General features: G+C 60.0%; 5 protein-coding genes across 7 annotated transcripts; 3 read left to right on the top strand and 2 right to left on the bottom strand.

The window, feature by feature from the left end:
* The first annotated feature begins 5,378 nt into the window (after window positions 1–5,378).
* CLDN9 (claudin 9) lies at window positions 5,379–6,032 on the top strand. The gene has a single exon (XM_026485081.2). The coding sequence runs from the start codon at window positions 5,379–5,381 to the stop codon at window positions 6,030–6,032; it is 654 nt and encodes a 217-aa protein (XP_026340866.1).
* A 1,267-nt stretch (window positions 6,033–7,299) lies between these two features.
* On the bottom strand, window positions 7,300–7,965 carry CLDN6 (claudin 6). Its single transcript, XM_026485582.1, has one exon. The coding sequence runs from the start codon at window positions 7,963–7,965 to the stop codon at window positions 7,300–7,302; it is 666 nt and encodes a 221-aa protein (XP_026341367.1).
* A 2,745-nt stretch (window positions 7,966–10,710) lies between these two features.
* TNFRSF12A (TNF receptor superfamily member 12A) lies at window positions 10,711–13,024 on the top strand. The gene is made up of 4 exons (XM_026485573.4): window positions 10,711–10,841; window positions 11,575–11,679; window positions 11,921–12,055; window positions 12,141–13,024. The coding sequence occupies exons 1-4, from the start codon at window positions 10,748–10,750 to the stop codon at window positions 12,194–12,196; spliced, it is 390 nt and encodes a 129-aa protein (XP_026341358.1). The 5' UTR covers window positions 10,711–10,747; the 3' UTR covers window positions 12,197–13,024.
* On the bottom strand, window positions 13,018–14,674 carry HCFC1R1 (host cell factor C1 regulator 1). 2 transcript variants are annotated; one of them, XM_026485571.4, is made up of 5 exons: window positions 14,556–14,674; window positions 14,219–14,327; window positions 13,867–13,923; window positions 13,625–13,753; window positions 13,018–13,394 (listed from the first exon to the last, which is right to left on the bottom strand). In XM_026485571.4, the coding sequence occupies exons 2-5, from the start codon at window positions 14,311–14,313 to the stop codon at window positions 13,259–13,261; spliced, it is 417 nt and encodes a 138-aa protein (XP_026341356.1). In that variant the 5' UTR covers window positions 14,314–14,327; window positions 14,556–14,674; the 3' UTR covers window positions 13,018–13,258. The 2 variants fall into 2 exon arrangements, with proteins under 2 accessions (XP_026341356.1, XP_026341357.1); XM_026485572.4 differs by lacking the exons at window positions 13,867–13,923; window positions 14,556–14,674 and having other exon boundaries at window positions 14,219–14,424.
* On the top strand, window positions 14,651–17,339 carry THOC6 (THO complex subunit 6). Of its 2 annotated transcripts, none has more exons than XM_026485570.3 (13): window positions 14,651–14,756; window positions 15,256–15,371; window positions 15,478–15,542; window positions 15,632–15,735; window positions 15,820–15,857; window positions 15,941–15,989; window positions 16,113–16,184; window positions 16,279–16,381; window positions 16,467–16,516; window positions 16,607–16,669; window positions 16,768–16,878; window positions 16,965–17,099; window positions 17,176–17,339. In XM_026485570.3, exons 1-13 carry the CDS (start codon window positions 14,718–14,720, stop codon window positions 17,254–17,256), a joined length of 1,026 nt encoding a protein of 341 aa, XP_026341355.2. In that variant the 5' UTR covers window positions 14,651–14,717; the 3' UTR covers window positions 17,257–17,339. The 2 variants fall into 2 exon arrangements, with proteins under 2 accessions (XP_026341355.2, XP_057171363.1); XM_057315380.1 differs by having other exon boundaries at window positions 14,676–14,756; window positions 15,229–15,371.
* Window positions 17,340–17,362: the final 23 nt, after the last annotated feature.

The raw sequence follows: 17,362 nt of genomic DNA on the forward strand, positions 1-17,362 counted from the left end.
AGGTCGTCCCCCAGCTGGACGGTAAAGTTCCCAAGGTGAGTCATGAAAGGAAGCCCCTATTCTCCCCCCACCTTTGCTCGCCCTCTCCTCCACCCCCACCCTGCCAGGTTCTCCCCAGCGTGTACAACCCAGAATAAAAGTTCCCTTTGTTACTCAGGTGGCTTGGTCTCAGGTAACCAGGCAGATGTCCTATCTCAATGGGCTCCTCTGCAGCTCAGGAGTGGTATCAGGAAGCCAGCTTGACCGTGGGCAACCTCTGAGCGCCTGGGACCCACCAGCAAGAAAGGCAGTATGTGAATTTCCCGTGACTGTTGTAGCAGATCACCACAAACTGGGCAGCTGAAAATAAAAGGAATTTATTCTCTCAAGGTTCTGGAGACCAGAACTCCAAAATCAAGGCATTGCAGGGCTGTGCTCCTCCCAAAGCTCTTGCGGAGGATCCTCCCTTGCTTCTCGGAGCTCCTGGTGGCCCCTGGTGTTCTTTGGCTTGTGGCCTTGTCCCTCCAGCCTCAGCCTCCCGTCTTCACATAGCCTACCCTGTGTCTGTGTCTCAGATCTTCCTGTCTTACTCTTTTGACAACTGTCACTGGGTGTAGGGCCCACCCTGAATCCGGAATGATCTCATCTTGAGGTTTTTAATGTATCTTAATTAAAACTGCAAAGACCCTGTTTTCAAATAAGGCCACACTAACAGGTTCCAGGGCTTAATACCTGGCCATAGTGTTGGGGGCCACCATGCAATCCATAGAGGCAGTGTCCTCTCCCCAGGGGCCTGGCCCGCCTCCAGAGCTGCCTTCCCAGCTTCCCCAGCCACTGTTTTTGACACCCTATCTCTTGCTGACCTGGAGCCTTGGGTGCCCTTGCAGTCCTTCCAGCTGGAGCCAAAGGCACTAAGTACCTTGATGACTCCCTTTCCCCTTTTTTGAAATATGGCGGAGTTCCCATGCCTGCTGGCTTGCTTCCTCCACCCCCTTTACATCCCGCAGCTCTCCTCTTCTCTCTCCGCTAAGACTCAGACTCAACAGGAAGGACAAGACTGAATGTACTCTAATCTTAAAGATCACAGCACTGAGGTGAGCGGCGACCCCACCCTCTGAACCCCAGATGGATAACTGCTCCTAGGTGAAAGCTGACAGTTACCATGGAGTCTGACTAGGTTTACGAGTGAAACGGCCATGATGCTGTTAACAAAATGCTCTCTTGCCAAGTCAGTCCCTATAGTGATCCCCAATGTGCGTGGGGTGCTCCCTGCCTGGGCGAATTCTTGTAGTGACCCTGGGGGTAGGCAAGGCAGACTTCTCCCTTCATTTTACAGCCAGGAGGCAGCCAAGGTTACTGCACTTGTGACTTGCACAGCAAGGTCTGACCCAGAGTCCTTAGGCTGCCACAGCAGGGGGGCAGACTGTGAAGGTGCAGCAGAGGGGCTGGGGGGCTCCTGGTGTGCTCAGATCCAGATGCAGAGGCTTCCCGGTGTGGGGTGCAGGGGGCCTGGAGGAGTCAGGGGAAGGAGGGAAGGCTGGCTGGGGAGGAATGGAGCAGGATGTGGGTGGGGTGGTCTGTGGGGGAGGGGCTACTGGGCTGCCTTTGGGGAAAGAGGCACCAGGAGCCCCAGCTCACCCTCCAGCTCTGGGCTCTGGGCCTTGAAATCAGGGTCTGGGGTTCCTTCAGGCTTGCCCTGTTTCTCACAAGTACCTGTGGCCAAGTTCCCATTGCTCTCTGAGCTTGTTTCCTTGTCTGTAAAATGGTGGTAGAGAGCTGTCATGGGACCCCAGGGTTCCCTCTGCACCTTGCAGTTCAGGGGCCGGGGGGATCTGGCTTTTCTACCCATAGAGTCTGGGGCCTTGGGCACCTCCCCAAAGCGAGGCTGATGCTCCCTTGGTATTGTGCCATCCCCAAGCCCACCCCATACTCTTCTTGACACCATGGTGGCTCTCGGATCTTCAGTTCCCCTCCTTTGTCTTTGGGCCACACTTTTCTCTAAAAGCGTGGTAGATGTTGGGATTGGAGATACCCACTTCCGCTCTTCCCCCATCTAAGCCCAGTCCTAACTTTTTCCGCCCTCCGGGGTGGCCCCACCCCACTGCCCTCCCAGAGAAAGATCAGGTCCAGTTCTGCCACCCCATGAAGCTGTGAGCGGGGCGACGCCGCCCCCTCCCCCTGTGCCTCAGTGTCCCTCCACAGTAGTGTCTTGGGGCAGGTTTCCCTCCCCCACCTCCTTCCTGGGCGGAGGTGGTCGGGGTGGGGATTCCAGCGGACGTGTTAAAGTGCCATTGAGGTGGTAACGGCGCCGAAGGAGTCCCCACCTCTCCATATCAATGGCATTCCAGCCCCATTTACAGTCCCTGCTGGGCCCCAACTTTAACCCTTTGGTTCCCAGATCCCACTGAGTCCAGGTGGACCAGGGGATCCAAGAGAGGGCCTAAGGAGGGCTGAGGGTGGGAAGCCTGTCCTGCCTGGGTGCCGCGGGAACCCGGCCTCCGCCACTTACCCCTCCTGGGGGCGGTTCCTCTGACAACCTCTCAACCTTGTTCTCCCACAGCTCGTCCCAAGTTTACCCTCCCTGAAGGCCTTGGGTGGGGGGGGTGCCCTCTTCCCAAGAGGGAAAAGAGTAGACAGGTGGGAGGAAGCCGAAGCTGCCCCCACACCAGACGGTTCTGGTAGGGATTGGTCTGGGGGTGAAAGGGTGGTGTCTTCAGATTCTGAGCACCACCTCCCACGTGGCCGGCCACCCCTGGCGTTGCGCAGGTCTTCCCTGATGGAGAGTTGACATGTTGAGCCCAAGAGGAATTGGGATCTAAAACAGTGAGGGTCCCCGGTGCCGCTTCCGGGCAGGACACTTACTCTGTGCGCGAGTGTGTGTGCGCGCGCGCGAGCGAGCGCGCAGGCGTCCCACGGGTCCTATCACAACGCTGGGGGTTTAGACCTGCCTGTGGAACTGAAGGGTCCTTGACTGCAGGCTGACCAGCTATCGGGGCAAATCAGGATGGGTTGGGTTCCTTAAGCCCAAGGCTTTCTCTGACCCTAGAGAGAGAGAAGACCCCTGGCTGGGCTGCCCAGGATGGCAGGCCCTGTGGGACTGTTGCTGGGCCCCTCGCAGACCTGGGCTTGCTGCTGCCTCCTGACAACTGCTTCAACCTGTGTGTCCGGATTTCTCCAGGCCCCGAGGCCAAGCCTCTATTTGCCGTTCTCCTCAGCCGCCCCTCCCCACAATGAAATCCAGGGCCCCAGGGGCTGGATGAGCTGGACAAACTGCCCTGAGATTCCCCAGGCCCATCAGAGCCAGCAGGCCCAGCCACTGCCGGCTCTGGCCCCTTTCCACTCCCTACCATGTCCACCAGGCCACTGCAGTCTACCCTACAGACCCACTCGTGGGTGCTGGCCTCAGTCTCCATTTTAGGGGGAGCAGTTCTGTCAAGCTTTGTTTTGGTCACTGACCCTTTTGCAAATCTGATGAAAGTATAAACCTGTCTTCCCCAAAGTGCTAAAACCCATTCCCAGAAGCAGTGCCCCCACTTGAAGTTAAAATCCTTTATAGTCTAAGCCCCACTGAACGGGTTGAAGAGGCCCCCAGTGCTCACCACTCCCAGCGGCCTGGAGCGGTGGGTACAGTGAGTGACCGTGCGTGCAGGGGGGTGGGGGTGGGGCGGCTCCCAGGCCCCCCCACCCCCCGTTAGCTCCCAGGCTGTCAAGGGGTGTCTCCTCAGGGCAGACAGGCCTGGGGCCCTCCTCAGGAGGAGGTGTGGAAATGAGAGGCTCTTCCAGATGGGGGCCCAGCTCTGCCTTAGAGGGTCCGCCAGCCACCCATTAAAGTATGAAAGGAAGAAATTTTCATCAACGTCCCACATCCCCCTTTCCTTTTCCCTTAGTTCCTAGTACCCAGGAAGGGGCTTGAGGGAGTTCATGACCCCCCAAATGAGGGCCCCATGTTTGTGGGTCCCATAAGATTTCTCACAGGGGTCTTTGACTTAAGGAGGTTAAGGACCTTGACCTTCCATGATCTGTCCCTAGTTGGTGGCAGAATTTGAATTACAGTCTGTGAGTCCCAGGTTGCCTCCCACAAGGGGGAGTCACAGGCTCCAAGGAAGTCTTCAGGAGCAGGAGGGTGTTTCCTGAGGACTGTGAGGCAGGGTTCACCCGGGCTTCATGCCCTTGGCCTCCTCCATGGGGTCTCCTCCAGAGTGATCACTTACTCCTCAGGAAAAGCCTTGGGTCCTGTGGCTTCACCCCCATCCAGGGCTTCTGTCTGCTACTCTTCCCCCTTCACTCGCAGACCCCTGCCTGCCCCTCCCCTACTTCCACAACAGCCTCTTTATCCCTTGGCCGCTAGAGACCTTCGGCAGCTCAGCTTGGCCCTCAGTTTCAGTATGGGGGTGGGAAGGGCACACCTGAGCTGAGGAAGAAGTGTGGGGGGGGATTTTCTAGGCCGTTGCCTGGGTGATGCCACCTGAGCTGGGCGCCAGGCACCTGTCGCCCAGGGAACGGTGCGGGCGGAGCCCCTCCCTTGAGAGCAGCCAGGGCCACCGGGCTGAGACTGGAGACAGATCGGGTTCCTGGGGCGGGCAGGGGGACATGAGCAGGGTTGGGGGTGTGCGATAGTGGGTAATCTGGGTGTGTTTGCCCATGAAATGAAAAGGCTACAGGGAGGAGTTGCTGGGGGAGGAGGCGGTGGCTCAGGGGGGCAGCGGAACCTATACTTCTCTTTGCCGAGCCTACCAGAGCTCCATCCTCCCCCCCTTCCTTGCTCCCCAGCTGGTCCTCTGTCTCCCTTCCTTTGTCCCTTCATTCCCACAGGCACGGAGTTTCTTTCCTTTCCCGTTCTGGTCGCGGTACCCCCTCCCAGGTTCCCCATCCCACTCCCCGCCCCGCCTTCTCCCTGTAGCTCTGGCTTCCCCAGTCTCGGCTTCGCTGCCCCTCCCCTGCCTCCGCCTCAAAACCCCGCCTGCATCTGGGAGCGGGCTGAGTCCCCAGGTGGCACCCACAGACAGTGCACTGCCTGCGCCTGCTGGCGGGGAAGGCTCTTCTCAGCCTGAAGGTGGGTCAGGAGGGGCTTTGCAAGCCAGGTCAGAGGGGCAGCGGCCAGGACGTGACTGCAGCGTGGCGGGAGCGGCAGCCACTGGGCATCTGATAGGCAACGGAACCCTCGAGAGGACGCCTTTGAGCAGGGCTGTGAGATTGATTTGTGTGTGTCGGGGTCAGAGACATACCTGTGAGGGGCTCAAAGAGAGGTGCTTTGCAAGAGGCCCACAGATGTGAGGACGGTCCTGGCCGAGGACACTGACTTCCCCTCGTGCTGGGCACCGAGACCCCCACCCAGCAACATCGGACCCACCCCTGTAGTCAACCAGGCCGTCTAGGGTTAAGAAGACCTGAGAGGACAGATGGCTTCCACTGGCCTTGAGCTCCTGGGCATGACCCTGGCTGTGCTGGGCTGGCTAGGCACCCTGGTGTCCTGTGCCCTGCCCCTGTGGAAGGTGACCGCCTTCATCGGCAACAGCATCGTGGTGGCCCAGGTGGTGTGGGAGGGGCTGTGGATGTCCTGCGTGGTGCAGAGCACGGGCCAGATGCAGTGCAAGGTGTATGACTCCCTGCTGGCACTGCCCCAGGACCTGCAGGCTGCCCGCGCCCTCTGCGTTGTCGCCCTCCTGCTGGCCCTGCTCGGGCTGCTGGTGGCCATCACAGGGGCCCAGTGCACCACCTGCGTGGAGGACGAAGGTGCCAAGGCCCGCATCGTGCTCACCGCGGGGGTGCTCCTCCTCCTCTCCGGCATCCTGGTGCTCATCCCCGTCTGCTGGACAGCGCACGCCATCATCCAGGACTTCTACAACCCGCTGGTGGCCGAGGCCCTCAAGCGGGAGCTAGGGGCCTCCCTCTACCTGGGCTGGGCCGCTGCCGCTCTGCTCATGCTGGGAGGGGGCCTCCTCTGCTGCACGTGTCCTCCACCCCAGATCGAGCGGCCCCGAGGACCGAGGCTGGGTTACTCCATCCCCTCCCGCTCAGGTGCATCTGGGCTGGACAAGAGGGACTATGTATGAGGTGGAAATTGTCCCTGGAAGCCTGCAGCTTGGAGCCGGATGCCCTGCTCTGATTGTTGTCCCCTACTGCCAACCCCTCCCCCAGGGCGAAACCCATTTCCCAGAAGCTCCAATCAGGCCTGGCTACAGAGCTGGATATCAGCAGCCGTGGCTGAGTCCAAACCCTCTTAAATGGGGTCCCCACAAGTCCTTTCCCTACCTCCACCCAGGAAAAGCCGGAGCTGATGGGGTGTGCTGGCCTGCCCCTGCCTCCCCTGGAGTCCATCCTCTTCTGCAGTCCATCCTCTTCCTCTGGGGCCACCCCTTCCCCAGGAACCTGGGCTTCACCCAAACAGCAGCATGTCCTTGGCTCCAAAATAAGGAGGGGACCCTTGCCTGGGGTGGGTCCTCTCCAGCCTGGCCACCACCAGCATCCAGGGGTCCAGCCAATCACCCCGCCCTCTGTGCACACCTGCTAGCTAGGAATAAACAGAGTTTGTACCTTGGCTCTTCTGATCTGTGCTTGGGCAGGGAAGACCAGGTGGCCTTCTCTGGGGCTGTCCGTCCAAGGCCTGCTCCAGGACACTCACTTGCCATGTGAGGTACAAGGATAAGGAAGGTGAGCCCCTTGTGCTCCCCTCTTCCCCCTGCCAGGCTAGCACCCACCAGTCCCCCAGCAACACCCAAAGCAAGCAACAAAGTAAGACACGCTTTATTTAGCAAAAACTGGTGAGTGTGTGGGGAAGGCATGGCAGAAGTGTGCAGGGGCTGAAGGTGAGAGGATGCGGGGGAGGGGGGGTCTACAGCACAGCTGGGATGGGGCTCCAGTTAGAGGAGCCAGAGGTCAGAAGACTTGGAGGCGGGCAGTTCTTTGGTGACTTATCATCTGCTCTTCTAAAGGCCACGTGAGGCTCAAGAGCCCCCAGGGTTCCAGAGGCCTGACTAGTAGGGCGGGACTCAGGGACAGGCTGAAACAGCAGGCAGCCTTTATGTTGGCCCACAGCTCCAAGTTGGCCTCCAAGATAGGGATGTCCAGCGTGGAGAAAGATCCAGAAACCATGAAGCATCACCTCCTTGGCTTCTTCATCCAAAGGTGAGAAAGATCAACAGCACAGCCCAGGAAAGACTTGGGTTCCTTGGTTAGGTTATCAAATGAATTTTGAAAATACCCCTCCCACCAAAAGCAAAAAAGATAAAAACCCCCAAGCTGTCTGGATCACCATCTTGATGTCTCCAGTTCAGGGGGTTAGGCTCCACGGTCGAGGGAGTCTCCACTCCCTTACAAGAATTAGACATAATTCTTAGTGGGGTACTCAGGGGCACCCTGAGGGGTGGCATGTGCGGCCGACGCCGAGTATCGGGCCATATAATGGCTCGAGCCCCGGGAGCCCCCAGAGGGGCAGGTGCAGCACAGCAGCCCCCCGCCCAGCAACAAAAGGCCAGAGGCTGCCCAGCCCAAGTAGAGGGAGGCTCCCAGCTCCCGCTTTTGGGCGTCTGACACCAGGGGGTTGTAGAAGTCCCGGATGATGGCGTGAGCCGTCCAGCAGATGGGGATCAGGATCAGGACCCCTGAGATGACAAAGATGATCCCAGAGACTAGCACCAGACGGGCTTTGGAGTCCTTGTCCTCCACACAGGTGGTACACTTGGCTCCCGCAAGGTAGACCAGCAGCCCGAGCAGGGCCACTAGGAGGGCGACGACGCAGAGGGCGCGGGCAGCCTGCAGGTCCTGGGGCAGTGCCAGCAGGGAGTCATACACCTTGCACTGCATCTGGCCCGTGCTCTGCACCACGCAGGACATCCACAGCCCCTCCCACACCACCTGGGCCACCACGATGCTGTTGCCGATGAAGGCGGTCACCTTCCATAGGGGCAGGGCACAGGACACCAGAGCATTCACCCAGCCAAGCAGTGTCAGGATGACGCCCAGGATTTGCAGACCAGCAGAAGCCATGGCAAAGTTGAGGTTGAGAGGAGCTGCACTGGAGGGACAGAAGCAGACTAATGTTAAGACAGGCTGGTCCAGACCCCTTTGTTCCCGATGAGCGCTAACTCTGGTGCCACAGACTGTGGCCCCCACACAGGGCACCAAGAGTATAAACCCAGGGACTCAGTACACCATGGGCAGGGCACTCTCCCTGAGCCTCACTTTCTCGTGGGCAAAACGAACACTTGATGTTTTAGCATGTAATTTTTTTCCTTGGTTATGTGATTGTCATGACTTAAGAGTGAGTAAGCAACCCAGTCCTGGCTGCTTTGAGTGCAGATGAGACATAAAGCCTATACCAATGCTAGTCCACGGCCCCAGCCACTTTGCATACATTGTATCAGACAGCAAAGTAGCAAAAACAGGAAGAAACAACAGAGGGCAATTTCCAGATGTCCTCCTTGGGGCACAGAGAGGGTGGGTTGGCTCTAGCCATGAGTTTCAGGCTCTAAACCTGTCAGTTTCAACATCAAGCTTAGAAATCCAAGCTTCCTCCCACCATCCAATAGCAGTGTCCAAACCCCTCACCCCAACCTGGCTCCATACCCGCAGGCAGGCAGTGACATTTGTGTCTCAGGTGATCCCTCATCCCTGGCCTTGCCTGGCCCTACTTGGCCCAGCCCAGGCGCCGTCAAACTCCAGAAGGGCAGGAGAAATGAAGAAGGAAAAAGACCACCCTCTTACCCAAAAGCTCTTCTTCCCCATGGCTACCCGCTGCCCCCCTGGGTCTTGGTCTTTTGCCCTCCCTCAGGGTCACACTGAGCATACCTCCAAGGTTGGGGACATTTTTTCTTTCTTTCTTTCTTTCTTTCTTTCTTTCAGATTTTATTTATTTGAGAGAGAGAGAGAGAGAGAGAGAGCACGATCGGGGAGGAGAGGGAGAAGCAGGCTCCCCACTGAGCAGGGAGCCAGATGTGGGACTTGATCCCAAGACTCTGGGATCACGACCTGAGCCAAAGGCAGATGCTTAACAACCTGAGCCACCCAGGCATCCCGAGGGGACATTTTCTTGTGCCTTCTTGCCCAAAATGCCGTCCTCTCAGGACTCAATTCTCCTAAGAGGACCTAAACCCTTAGAGTGTGTCCAGCGGAAGGGCTCCTCTGCAGCAGCCCGCGCCCCCCTCACTTGCCCACCTCACATCGCACTTCGTGTTGTGGCTCGCTTCCGCGGTCAGTTCTGTTCGGGGTCCTGTTGTGGCTCTCCATTACCTAAAGTTCCCGCACACGATTCGGACCTTAGCTTAGCACCGGCCGCAGCAGTGTGGCCAGAGGACAGACCATGCACTCCTCATCTGCATCCCGCCCATACCTGGAGGAGCTCATGACCTCGGGGGAGATCGGACGGGGCGCCCCAGCTCGCGCTCATCCCAACCCCGGTGTTAGCCCTCCACGCCTCTGGCCGGCTTAGCGCCGGCCCAGGGACCCAGCACCTCTCTCCTCCTAGATCCTACCCCTGCGCTCGACCCCTTCTCTTTCCGCACACCACGGGGTCGGCTTGGCCCGAGGGCGCCCCCTCCTGCTTTCGATCCCTATTTCCCTTCTGAGTCCCGCCGGAAGAAGGGTCCGTGGGCTCCCAACCTGGGAGCCGCACCGAGGGAAGGGCTTAATGGCGGCGGTATCTGCAGGGTCCGCTCCGGTAGGTGAGGGGGAGGGGAGCTCTGCCCCAGAGAGCAGCGCAGGTGGGGGAGGGGCGCCCGGGTTTCGGTGCCTTTGTCCCGGGAGAGGGGGAGGGGCGTTTAACCCTTCCGTGGCTGCAGGAGATCATGATCAGTTCTACGGCTTTGGTGCAGACCCCAGCCCAGGGGCTATGCCCCGATAGCCGCCCCCAGATAAGTCCAGGTTCTCTACACGCACCCCCACCCACGCCGCTACGCCCCCTGCACCCCACTCCTCGAGGAGTCCGCCTCTTCCCCTCCAACACTGGCACTTCCCCCAGGCTCACCTGCGAAGAAACCCAGAGGCATTCGTAGGAGCCGCAGAGTGTGCGGACGGGGAGGAGGCGGGGGTCTTAAAGAGGCAGTGACGTCACTGGACCACCGCCCCGGGGAGGGGCAGAGACCCCATTCCTGACCTCCGGCGCGCGAATCCCAACCTCGTCAGGTGGGGTCGCTCAAGCCTGGGGCCGCTGCGCCGGCATGTGGTCGGGGCGCTGGGACCTCAACTGGCTAACGCCGGCCCGCAGTGGGTCAGGGCACAGGGCATGGAGCCAGAGTTTGGCTCTTGACTCCGCTGCTTACTAGCGCTGTGACCCTGGGAACTCACCTAACCTTCCCAAGCTTCAGTTTCATACTCGGAAAAATTGGAGACAACAACCCACATTTTACTGTGTAGCTATGTCCTAAGATAGAAATTAAAGACATTATTATTATTATCATCATCATCATCATCATCATCATCATGTTACGTCGTTATCATTATACCCCGGGGCCCTTAAGAAAGCTGCAGTTATCTTTGAGATGGGTTGTTCGTGTCTGATTCCCACCCCCAACTTCCCGGCCTTCAGCATCCACAGGACAGAGACAGGTCTGCGTCCACGCGGGGTCTCAGCCGCTGGCGCACGGAGTTCGTGCCTGTTGAGCTAATGACTGAACAGAGCGGGCCAGGCGGGGCGGGGCGTCTAGGAGCACGCCGCGGGGCGGGCCGAGCCGAGGGAGCCGCCCCGGAAGGCGGGGGCGGAGGCGGGGCCGCCGCTGTCCGCCCCGGCCCGCGCGCGGCGGGCTCAGACGGCCGCGGCCGCCGGACGCGCACCATGGTTCCCGCACTGCTGCGTGCGCTGCCACGGCTCCTCGTGCTGGGGCTCGGGCTGGCGCTGCTGGGCGCGACGGCCGGGGAGCGAGTGCCAGGTACTCAGGGCGCGGGGGCCCAGGGAGTCTCTCGCCGGTGATCGGGGAGCCGGCATTGGGGACCCAGAGAACGGGGCCGAACTGGGGGGAACTAGGCGGACATGGGGATTCGGGGTTAGGTGGTCTCCAGACTCCGCGCTCCCTGGCCAGGAGAGGTTCATCCCGCTCCGAACTTCATCCGCAGTCCCAGCCTCAGTTTCCCCCCTGTTCAAATAGGGGGAGGCGACTTCTGTTCTAGTAAGTCCAGACTCGGAAGTGGAGGGAGAAAGTTTGAGGGCGGGATGTCTCGTTCGGTGAGAAGGCACGCCCCCATCCTGTTCAGTACCTGGTCTGTCTGGCCCCAGTGACCTTAGAGTCTCGGGGGGGGGGGTGATCGAGAGCACGGGGGTCTGTACCCCCTATACCATGTGGGGTGCCCCCTTCCATCCGGTGACTTCAGTGCCCAGCTATGCGGGGGGAGGGACCGGGGTCGGGCCCGGTGCCCAGGAGTGAGTCACCCGCCGGCTGCGGGGGGGGGGGGGTTGTGGGGACCTGACACCCCCCCCACAGCGTCCCGCACTAGGCCCCCCCTTTCCCCCACGCCGCCGAGTCCCGGTCGGGCCGTGCGGTCACCTGTGAGGAATGCGGGGGGAGGGCGCGAGTGACTCACGTTATTCGAGCCGGCCGACCCTGACCTCAGCCCCCAGAATAGCCGTGCCCCGCCCCAGCCTCTGACCCGCGGCCCCCTCCCCAGGCACCACCCCCTGCTCTCGCGGCAGCTCCTGGAGCGCGGACCTCGACAAGTGCATGGACTGCGCGTCGTGCCCGGCACGACCGAACAGCGACTTCTGCCTGGGCTGTGAGTCTGGGGAGAGACCAGGGGCGAGCGGACCCCAGAGTAGGAGAGAGTTGCCAGGGCGGAGAGGGGAGCAGTGGGCTTAAGATCTGGGGAATTAATCAGTACGGGGGGATGGGAGGTGGGGTGGGGAAGGGATAGGATCAGGGCAGGGGCCAAGATGCGGGGAAGGCTTGGGGCTCAGATCTAGGGGGCGGAGCTAGTACCGAGAAGGGCGAGGTCTAACTTGGAGTCCCGCCCCCAGGCGCTGCAGCCCCTCCAGCCTCCTTCCCACTGCTGTGGCCCATCTTGGGGGGTGCTCTGAGCCTAGCCCTCGTGCTGGGACTGCTTTCTGGCTTCTTGGTCTGGAGACGGTGCCGCAGGAGAGAGAAGTTTACTAGTAAGTGAGCCAGGCCTGCCCGGCCACCCCCCATCATTCCTCAACATCTCCCTTGCTCCTGACCACCCCTCTTCTTATCTTGCAGCCCCCATCGAGGAGACCGGCGGGGAGGGCTGTCCTGGTGTGGCACTGATCCAGTGACAGTGAGAGACCTTGCCCGCAGGAGGCCCCACCCAGTCATCATCCATTCATCCATTCATTCATTCATTCATTCTGGAGCCAACCCCCTCACCAGAGACACAGCCAGAGCCAGACTCTTCCAACCACAAGGGTGTGGAGGGATGGGGGACTGGTGAATCAGCTCTCCGAGGCCTGGGCCCAGGCTTCAGAGGAGCCTTCCTAGGTGTCTGACTGCCCTGTCTCTGGCTCCAGGACAGGAAAGGAGACCCACGTTGGCTCACACCAGACAGCTGACACTAAGGAACCGCAGCATTTGCACAAACGGTCCCTCCCTCCGCCCCCATGGCCTAAGGGCCAGGCTGACGTGAGGGCCAGACAACACCAGGCCCCACCCACTCAGATGTACTGAAATTCCACCATGGGGTCTCTGTCTGGGGGGTTAGGGATCTGTTGCTAACACTAGGGGGCTGGCCCTCTAGGGGGGCTGGCCCTAAGACACTGTCCCCCCCAACCCCCAAAGGGGGGGAAATATTTATTTTGGGGAGAGAGTTTGGAAGGGAGGGAGAATTTATTAATAAAAGAATCTTTAACTTTAAATGGTTCGGAGAGTGGCATGATCCCCAGCCCGACTTCCCAGAGCTGGAGGGAGGAGTGAGTCAGCCGCGGGGGCGGGGGTGAGGCTCTGACTCACACATTCTCAATGCCTGAGCCCAGCCTGCCAGGACCTGGCCCGGCCCTGACCGTTTTTTCCAGGGAAGATTTTGAGAAACCCTAAGCATCCAGCGCCCCAGCCTTCCCACCTTCCTTCCCAAAGGCCCCAGGGTTCCAGACTGAAGCCTTCATTTGCTCAGCAATCTTTATTCAGTTTTGGGGGGAATGCCTCCCTTCCCATGCTCCTGTCCCTCCTGCCCCTCCCACCCCAGGGCTCTGTGGGATTCAGTGTCCTCCTCTGTTGAGGGTAGGTTCTGGGGCCCAGAGGCCTGGTCTGGAGAATATTCAGGACAGCTGGTCCCTTAGTGGGGATGCTGGTCTTCTCTGTTGTGGAGAAGAAGGAAGGTGGGCAGAAATACTGCCCATCAGAACTCAGAAATCCATTATCTCCCCAGCTTGCATTGCAGGGTAGTGGGGGGTGGGGGAGTCCCCTAGCCTCAGCAGCCGGAGGGCCTCAGGGATCAGGTTCCCAGGGTAGCGCCAGAGAAGCAGCTCAGAGCAAGGGCTCCTGGAAAAGGAAATAACAGCATGGGGCTGAGGCTGGCCTGGAAGAGCCACCTCCCACCAAGTCCAGGTCCCCAAGAGCTCTTGGGCTGCCAGCACCTTCCAAGGAGCCAAGATGGGAAACAACAGAGGTTGGCTAGAAGCTAAAAATAGCAGGATGAGGCAGGGCCTAGAAACTGGCTCCAAAGATCGGGTGTGATCCTCCAGAAGGCCCGGACGGTGGGTGGTGCCTACCTGAGTGGGGGCAGAGATGGGGGGAAAGCCATGGGGGGGCTGCAGTAAGGGTGGTCATTGTGCAGGCTGAGTCGAGAGAAGTGGGTGGCCATGTTCTCTTCAGAAAGGAACTGTTTTCGCAAGGGCTCCCTGGGGAGAAACAGGAAGACAGGCAGGCTGGGATATTCACATGGGTAGCAGTCTGACAGGGACCTAAGGTGACAGAGGCCTTGTTGGGAGTCCCTCCCTGCCCCCAAACTCACTGCTCCTCCTCCAGGCGCCGCTTGGTGCTCATGGGCACAGCTCCTCGGAGAGGGGAGCTGGGAAGAAAAGAAAGCCAGGTGCACCCCACCCTCTTGGCCCCATCCCCAGGATCTGCTCTCCGGTGCCTGCAGTGTAAGCCAGGAAGCCCCCAGACTACCCGTCTCACCTAAGTCACCCCATCTCCCAGGCCACCAGCAAGCAGCCTGCCTCAGAACTCTCAGCTCAGTCTCAGCTTATGCCCAAGCCCTGCCAACTCACTCCACCGTTATGTCATCTTGCAGACCAACCCTGAGCCCCCAGCCAAAGCTCCTGGGCCGCTGGGCCAGGCCCACCCAGTGCCCTTAGACACACCTCACGTCCTGGGCTCGGGGCGTGCCCGAGGCGGCCCGTGGGTCGCGCTGGGCCCGACCTGGGGAGCCTCGTTCCAGGGGCTGCTGCAGGATCATTTGGGTTCGGGGTCCTGCGGGCAGAGGGTGGGATCCGGGCTACAGGGCGGAGCCTCAGAGGGCGTGGTCCAGCGCGAGGGGCGTGGCTTTAGGCGCGCGCAGCGCCGAGGTTCTGCGCAGGCGCGGAAGACCAAAGACGCGCGGCTAGAAGGCGGGTGGGCTCAGTGAGGTGGGGGAGGGGATCTGGCGTAGCTGGGGTGCTGTGGGCGCTGCTTCGTGTTGGCGATCTTCGCGGCAGTCACCTGGGATCCTGAGGCTCTGGGTAATAGTCGGCAGCTGCCTTCGCGCCGGGCCGGCCGGCGGTGTTGGAGCCGTGCGGCGCCCCGAAAGGGAACCACTCGCGGGCACGTCCGGACTCGTGAAGTTGCGTCGCGCTGAGCACCCTGGGATTTGTAGTTCTCGACATGGAGCGAGCTGTGCCACACGCCGTACCTCTGGGTCAGGTGAGGCGGGCGTGGTGCGCGGTGCCTTCTGGGGTTTGTAGTGTATGCCCGGCTCGGAAGGGGCAGGAGGGAGGGTAACCCAGCAAGACCTTAGGAGCCTAACGGGAAAGTTGGAGGGTAGGGATTAGAAGTCAGTATGTTTTTCTGTATTGGGGTAATGGAGCCACTTTTTAAGTGCTTTTAAGAGGCAGCTGTATGCGAAGCTCTAGATACAGGAGCTCGGACACCTGTGACAAAGTCTCCCATGAGCTCCATTTGACACCTGAGGAACCTTGGAGGCCAGGCTGGGTGCTTGCTCAAGGTCCTGGTAGACGTCACGCCTCAACTTGCCCGCTTCCTCACCCTGTGCTTGGAGCAACCCCTGGGACAGTGTGGGCAGGCACCCCCTTGGTGGGCCACCTCAAAGAATGACTACGCGTTCTGGGCAGGGGAGGCAGGAAGGAGTCTGACTCTCAGGTCCTGCATGTCCCAGGTAGCTTCATGCAGCCTCTCCCCACAGATGGAAGTGTTTCAGGCCCTACAGCGGCTCCACATGACCATTTTCTCCCAGAGTGTGTCACCCTGCGGGAAGTTCCTGGCAGCTGGGAACAATTACGGGCAGATAGCCATCTTCAGGTACCCCCACCCCTGCTCCCACCACTGGGTAGCTCTAGCACTTGTACCCCCTGGGACTGACGTCCCCTGCTTCTGACTCTCAGGCTGCCCTCCCCTCTCCCTTCAGCTTGTCTGCTGCTTTGAGCTCTGAGGCCAAAGAAGAAAGTAAGAATCCTGTGGTCACATTCCAAGGTGCGTGCAGCCATTCAGTCTGGCTTATAGAACCCCGGGTAGGGGAGGGGGACAGGACAGGGTCACTCAAGTTCTGCACTTCCATCTAGCCCATGATGGGCCCGTCTACAGCATGGTCTCCACTGATCGACATCTGCTCAGTGCTGGGGATGGGGAGGTGAAGGCCTGGCTTTGGGCAGAGATCCTCAAGAAGGTAAGGAGTGTGGAGCTGGGGGATGGGCTGGGGTGCCTGGTCCCAGAGAGCCTCTGACATCATCCAGTGTTTCCCTCCATGAAGGGCTGTAAGGAGCTGTGGCGGCGTCAGCCCCCATACAGGTGAGCTAGGGCTGTGTGGGCAGAAGGTACTTGGGGGTGAAGGTACTGCCTCACCAGAGCTGACCTCGCTTTCTCTCTCCCAGGACCAGCCTAGAAGTGCCTGAGATCAATGCTTTGCTTCTCGTCCCTAAGGTCTGAGCCCTTTGTGACTGGGGCTCTACTCTGCCCTGTTCTTGGTCCAAACTTCAAAGCCTTTCCCCTCTCCCTGTCCTGATTCGACGTTGACTTGCGATTCCACCCTGCCTTCTTCTGTAGGAGAATTCTCTCATCCTGGCAGGGGGAGACTGTCAGTTGCATACGATGGACCTCGAGACTGGGGCCTTCACAGTGAGCAGGCCATGGAGCTGGGGTGGTCAGGGCTGGATGGGAGTAGGGGCATTCTTCCTGGATCTTCTCTGTGACACTGGCCCTCCTTCTGCAGCGGGCCCTCCGGGGCCACACAGACTATATCCACTGCCTGGCATTGAGGGAGCGGAGCCCCGAGGTGCTGTCGGGTGGGGAGGACGGAGCTGTGCGACTTTGGGGTAAGTTAGTGTCCGGTTGGAGGGAGAGACAGTGGTGAGGGAGACTGCGGCCAGCAGGGCGCTTCTCATGGTTCTTCCCCCACAGACCTCCGGACAGCCAAGGAAGTCCAGACCATCGAGGTGTATAAGCATGAGGTGAGGGCACACTCCATGCCCTATCCTCCCATCCCCCTCCCTGGGCATCCCCTGTGTCTTCATCTCCTCTCTTCCCCTCCTTCCCCCTAGGAGTGCTCAAGACCCCACAATGGGCGTTGGATCGGATGTTTAGCAACTGACTCGGACTGGATGGTGAGCAGGGCGAGGTGCAGAATGGGGTGACTGCTCCGGGCCCTGCCAGCTGAGGGCCTGTGCTCACAGTGGCTGGGGACCCCCACCTTTCTGCCCAGGTCTGTGGAGGCGGCCCAGCACTCACCCTCTGGCACCTCCGATCCTCCACACCCACCACCATTTTCCCCATGCGGGCGCCACAGAAACACGTCACCTTCTACCAGGACCTGGTGAGGCCCTCTGTCTTGCTTGTACCACCTTTGCCCGGTTCCCCTCTCCAGTCCTGACCCTCAACTCCCCTCCCTGCCCTCCACAGATTCTGTCCGCTGGCCAGGGCCGCTGTGTCAACCAGTGGCAGCTGAGTGGGGAGCTCAAGGCCCAGGTGCCTGGCTCCTCCCCAGGGCTGCTTAGCCTCAGTCTCAACCAGCAGCCGGCAGCACCTGAGTGCAAGGTGGGTTCTGCAACGGGCTGCGGGGATCCTGGGGGCCACATGTGTGAACAGGCCAGTCACCCCCTCTTGCCTCCAGGTCCTGACAGCCGCAGGTAACAGCTGCCGGGTAGATGTCTTCACCAATCTGGGCTACCGTGCCTTCTCCCTGTCCTTCTGACCTCTGGCAACACCTCTTCCATCCCAGGGATTTGGAATGCTTTTTTATTTCTTTTTTTTTTTAATAAACAAATTTTCAGGCTATTTTTCCGTTCATGTTCTTCCCA

Source organism: Ursus arctos, unplaced genomic scaffold (genome assembly GCF_023065955.2).
Source record: "Ursus arctos isolate Adak ecotype North America unplaced genomic scaffold, UrsArc2.0 scaffold_2, whole genome shotgun sequence".
NCBI lineage: Eukaryota > Metazoa > Chordata > Mammalia > Carnivora > Ursidae > Ursus > Ursus arctos.

Excerpts from the sequence above, each read along its gene's own strand:
- HCFC1R1 (XM_026485571.4), bottom strand. The coding sequence starts at position 14,313 with ATGATCCTGCAGCAGCCCCTGGAACGAGGCTCCCCAGGTCGGGCCCAG. Across the intron at positions 13,924-14,218 it reads CCCCGAGCCCAGGACGTGAG|CTCCCCTCTCCGAGGAGCTG; the intron begins GTGTGTCTAAGG and ends TTTTCTTCCCAG. Across the intron at positions 13,754-13,866 it reads CGGCGCCTGGAGGAGGAGCA|GGAGCCCTTGCGAAAACAGT; the intron begins GTGAGTTTGGGG and ends GTTTCTCCCCAG.
- TNFRSF12A (XM_026485573.4), top strand. The coding sequence starts at position 10,748 with ATGGTTCCCGCACTGCTGCGTGCGCTGCCACGGCTCCTCGTGCTGGGG. Across the intron at positions 11,680-11,920 it reads CAGCGACTTCTGCCTGGGCT|GCGCTGCAGCCCCTCCAGCC; the intron begins GTGAGTCTGGGG and ends TCCCGCCCCCAG. Across the intron at positions 12,056-12,140 it reads CAGGAGAGAGAAGTTTACTA|CCCCCATCGAGGAGACCGGC; the intron begins GTAAGTGAGCCA and ends CTTATCTTGCAG.
- CLDN6 (XM_026485582.1), bottom strand. The coding sequence starts at position 7,965 with ATGGCTTCTGCTGGTCTGCAAATCCTGGGCGTCATCCTGACACTGCTT.
- CLDN9 (XM_026485081.2), top strand. The coding sequence starts at position 5,379 with ATGGCTTCCACTGGCCTTGAGCTCCTGGGCATGACCCTGGCTGTGCTG.
- THOC6 (XM_057315380.1), top strand. The coding sequence starts at position 14,718 with ATGGAGCGAGCTGTGCCACACGCCGTACCTCTGGGTCAG. Across the intron at positions 15,372-15,477 it reads GGGCAGATAGCCATCTTCAG|CTTGTCTGCTGCTTTGAGCT; the intron begins GTACCCCCACCC and ends CTCTCCCTTCAG. Across the intron at positions 16,517-16,606 it reads TCGAGGTGTATAAGCATGAG|GAGTGCTCAAGACCCCACAA; the intron begins GTGAGGGCACAC and ends CCTTCCCCCTAG.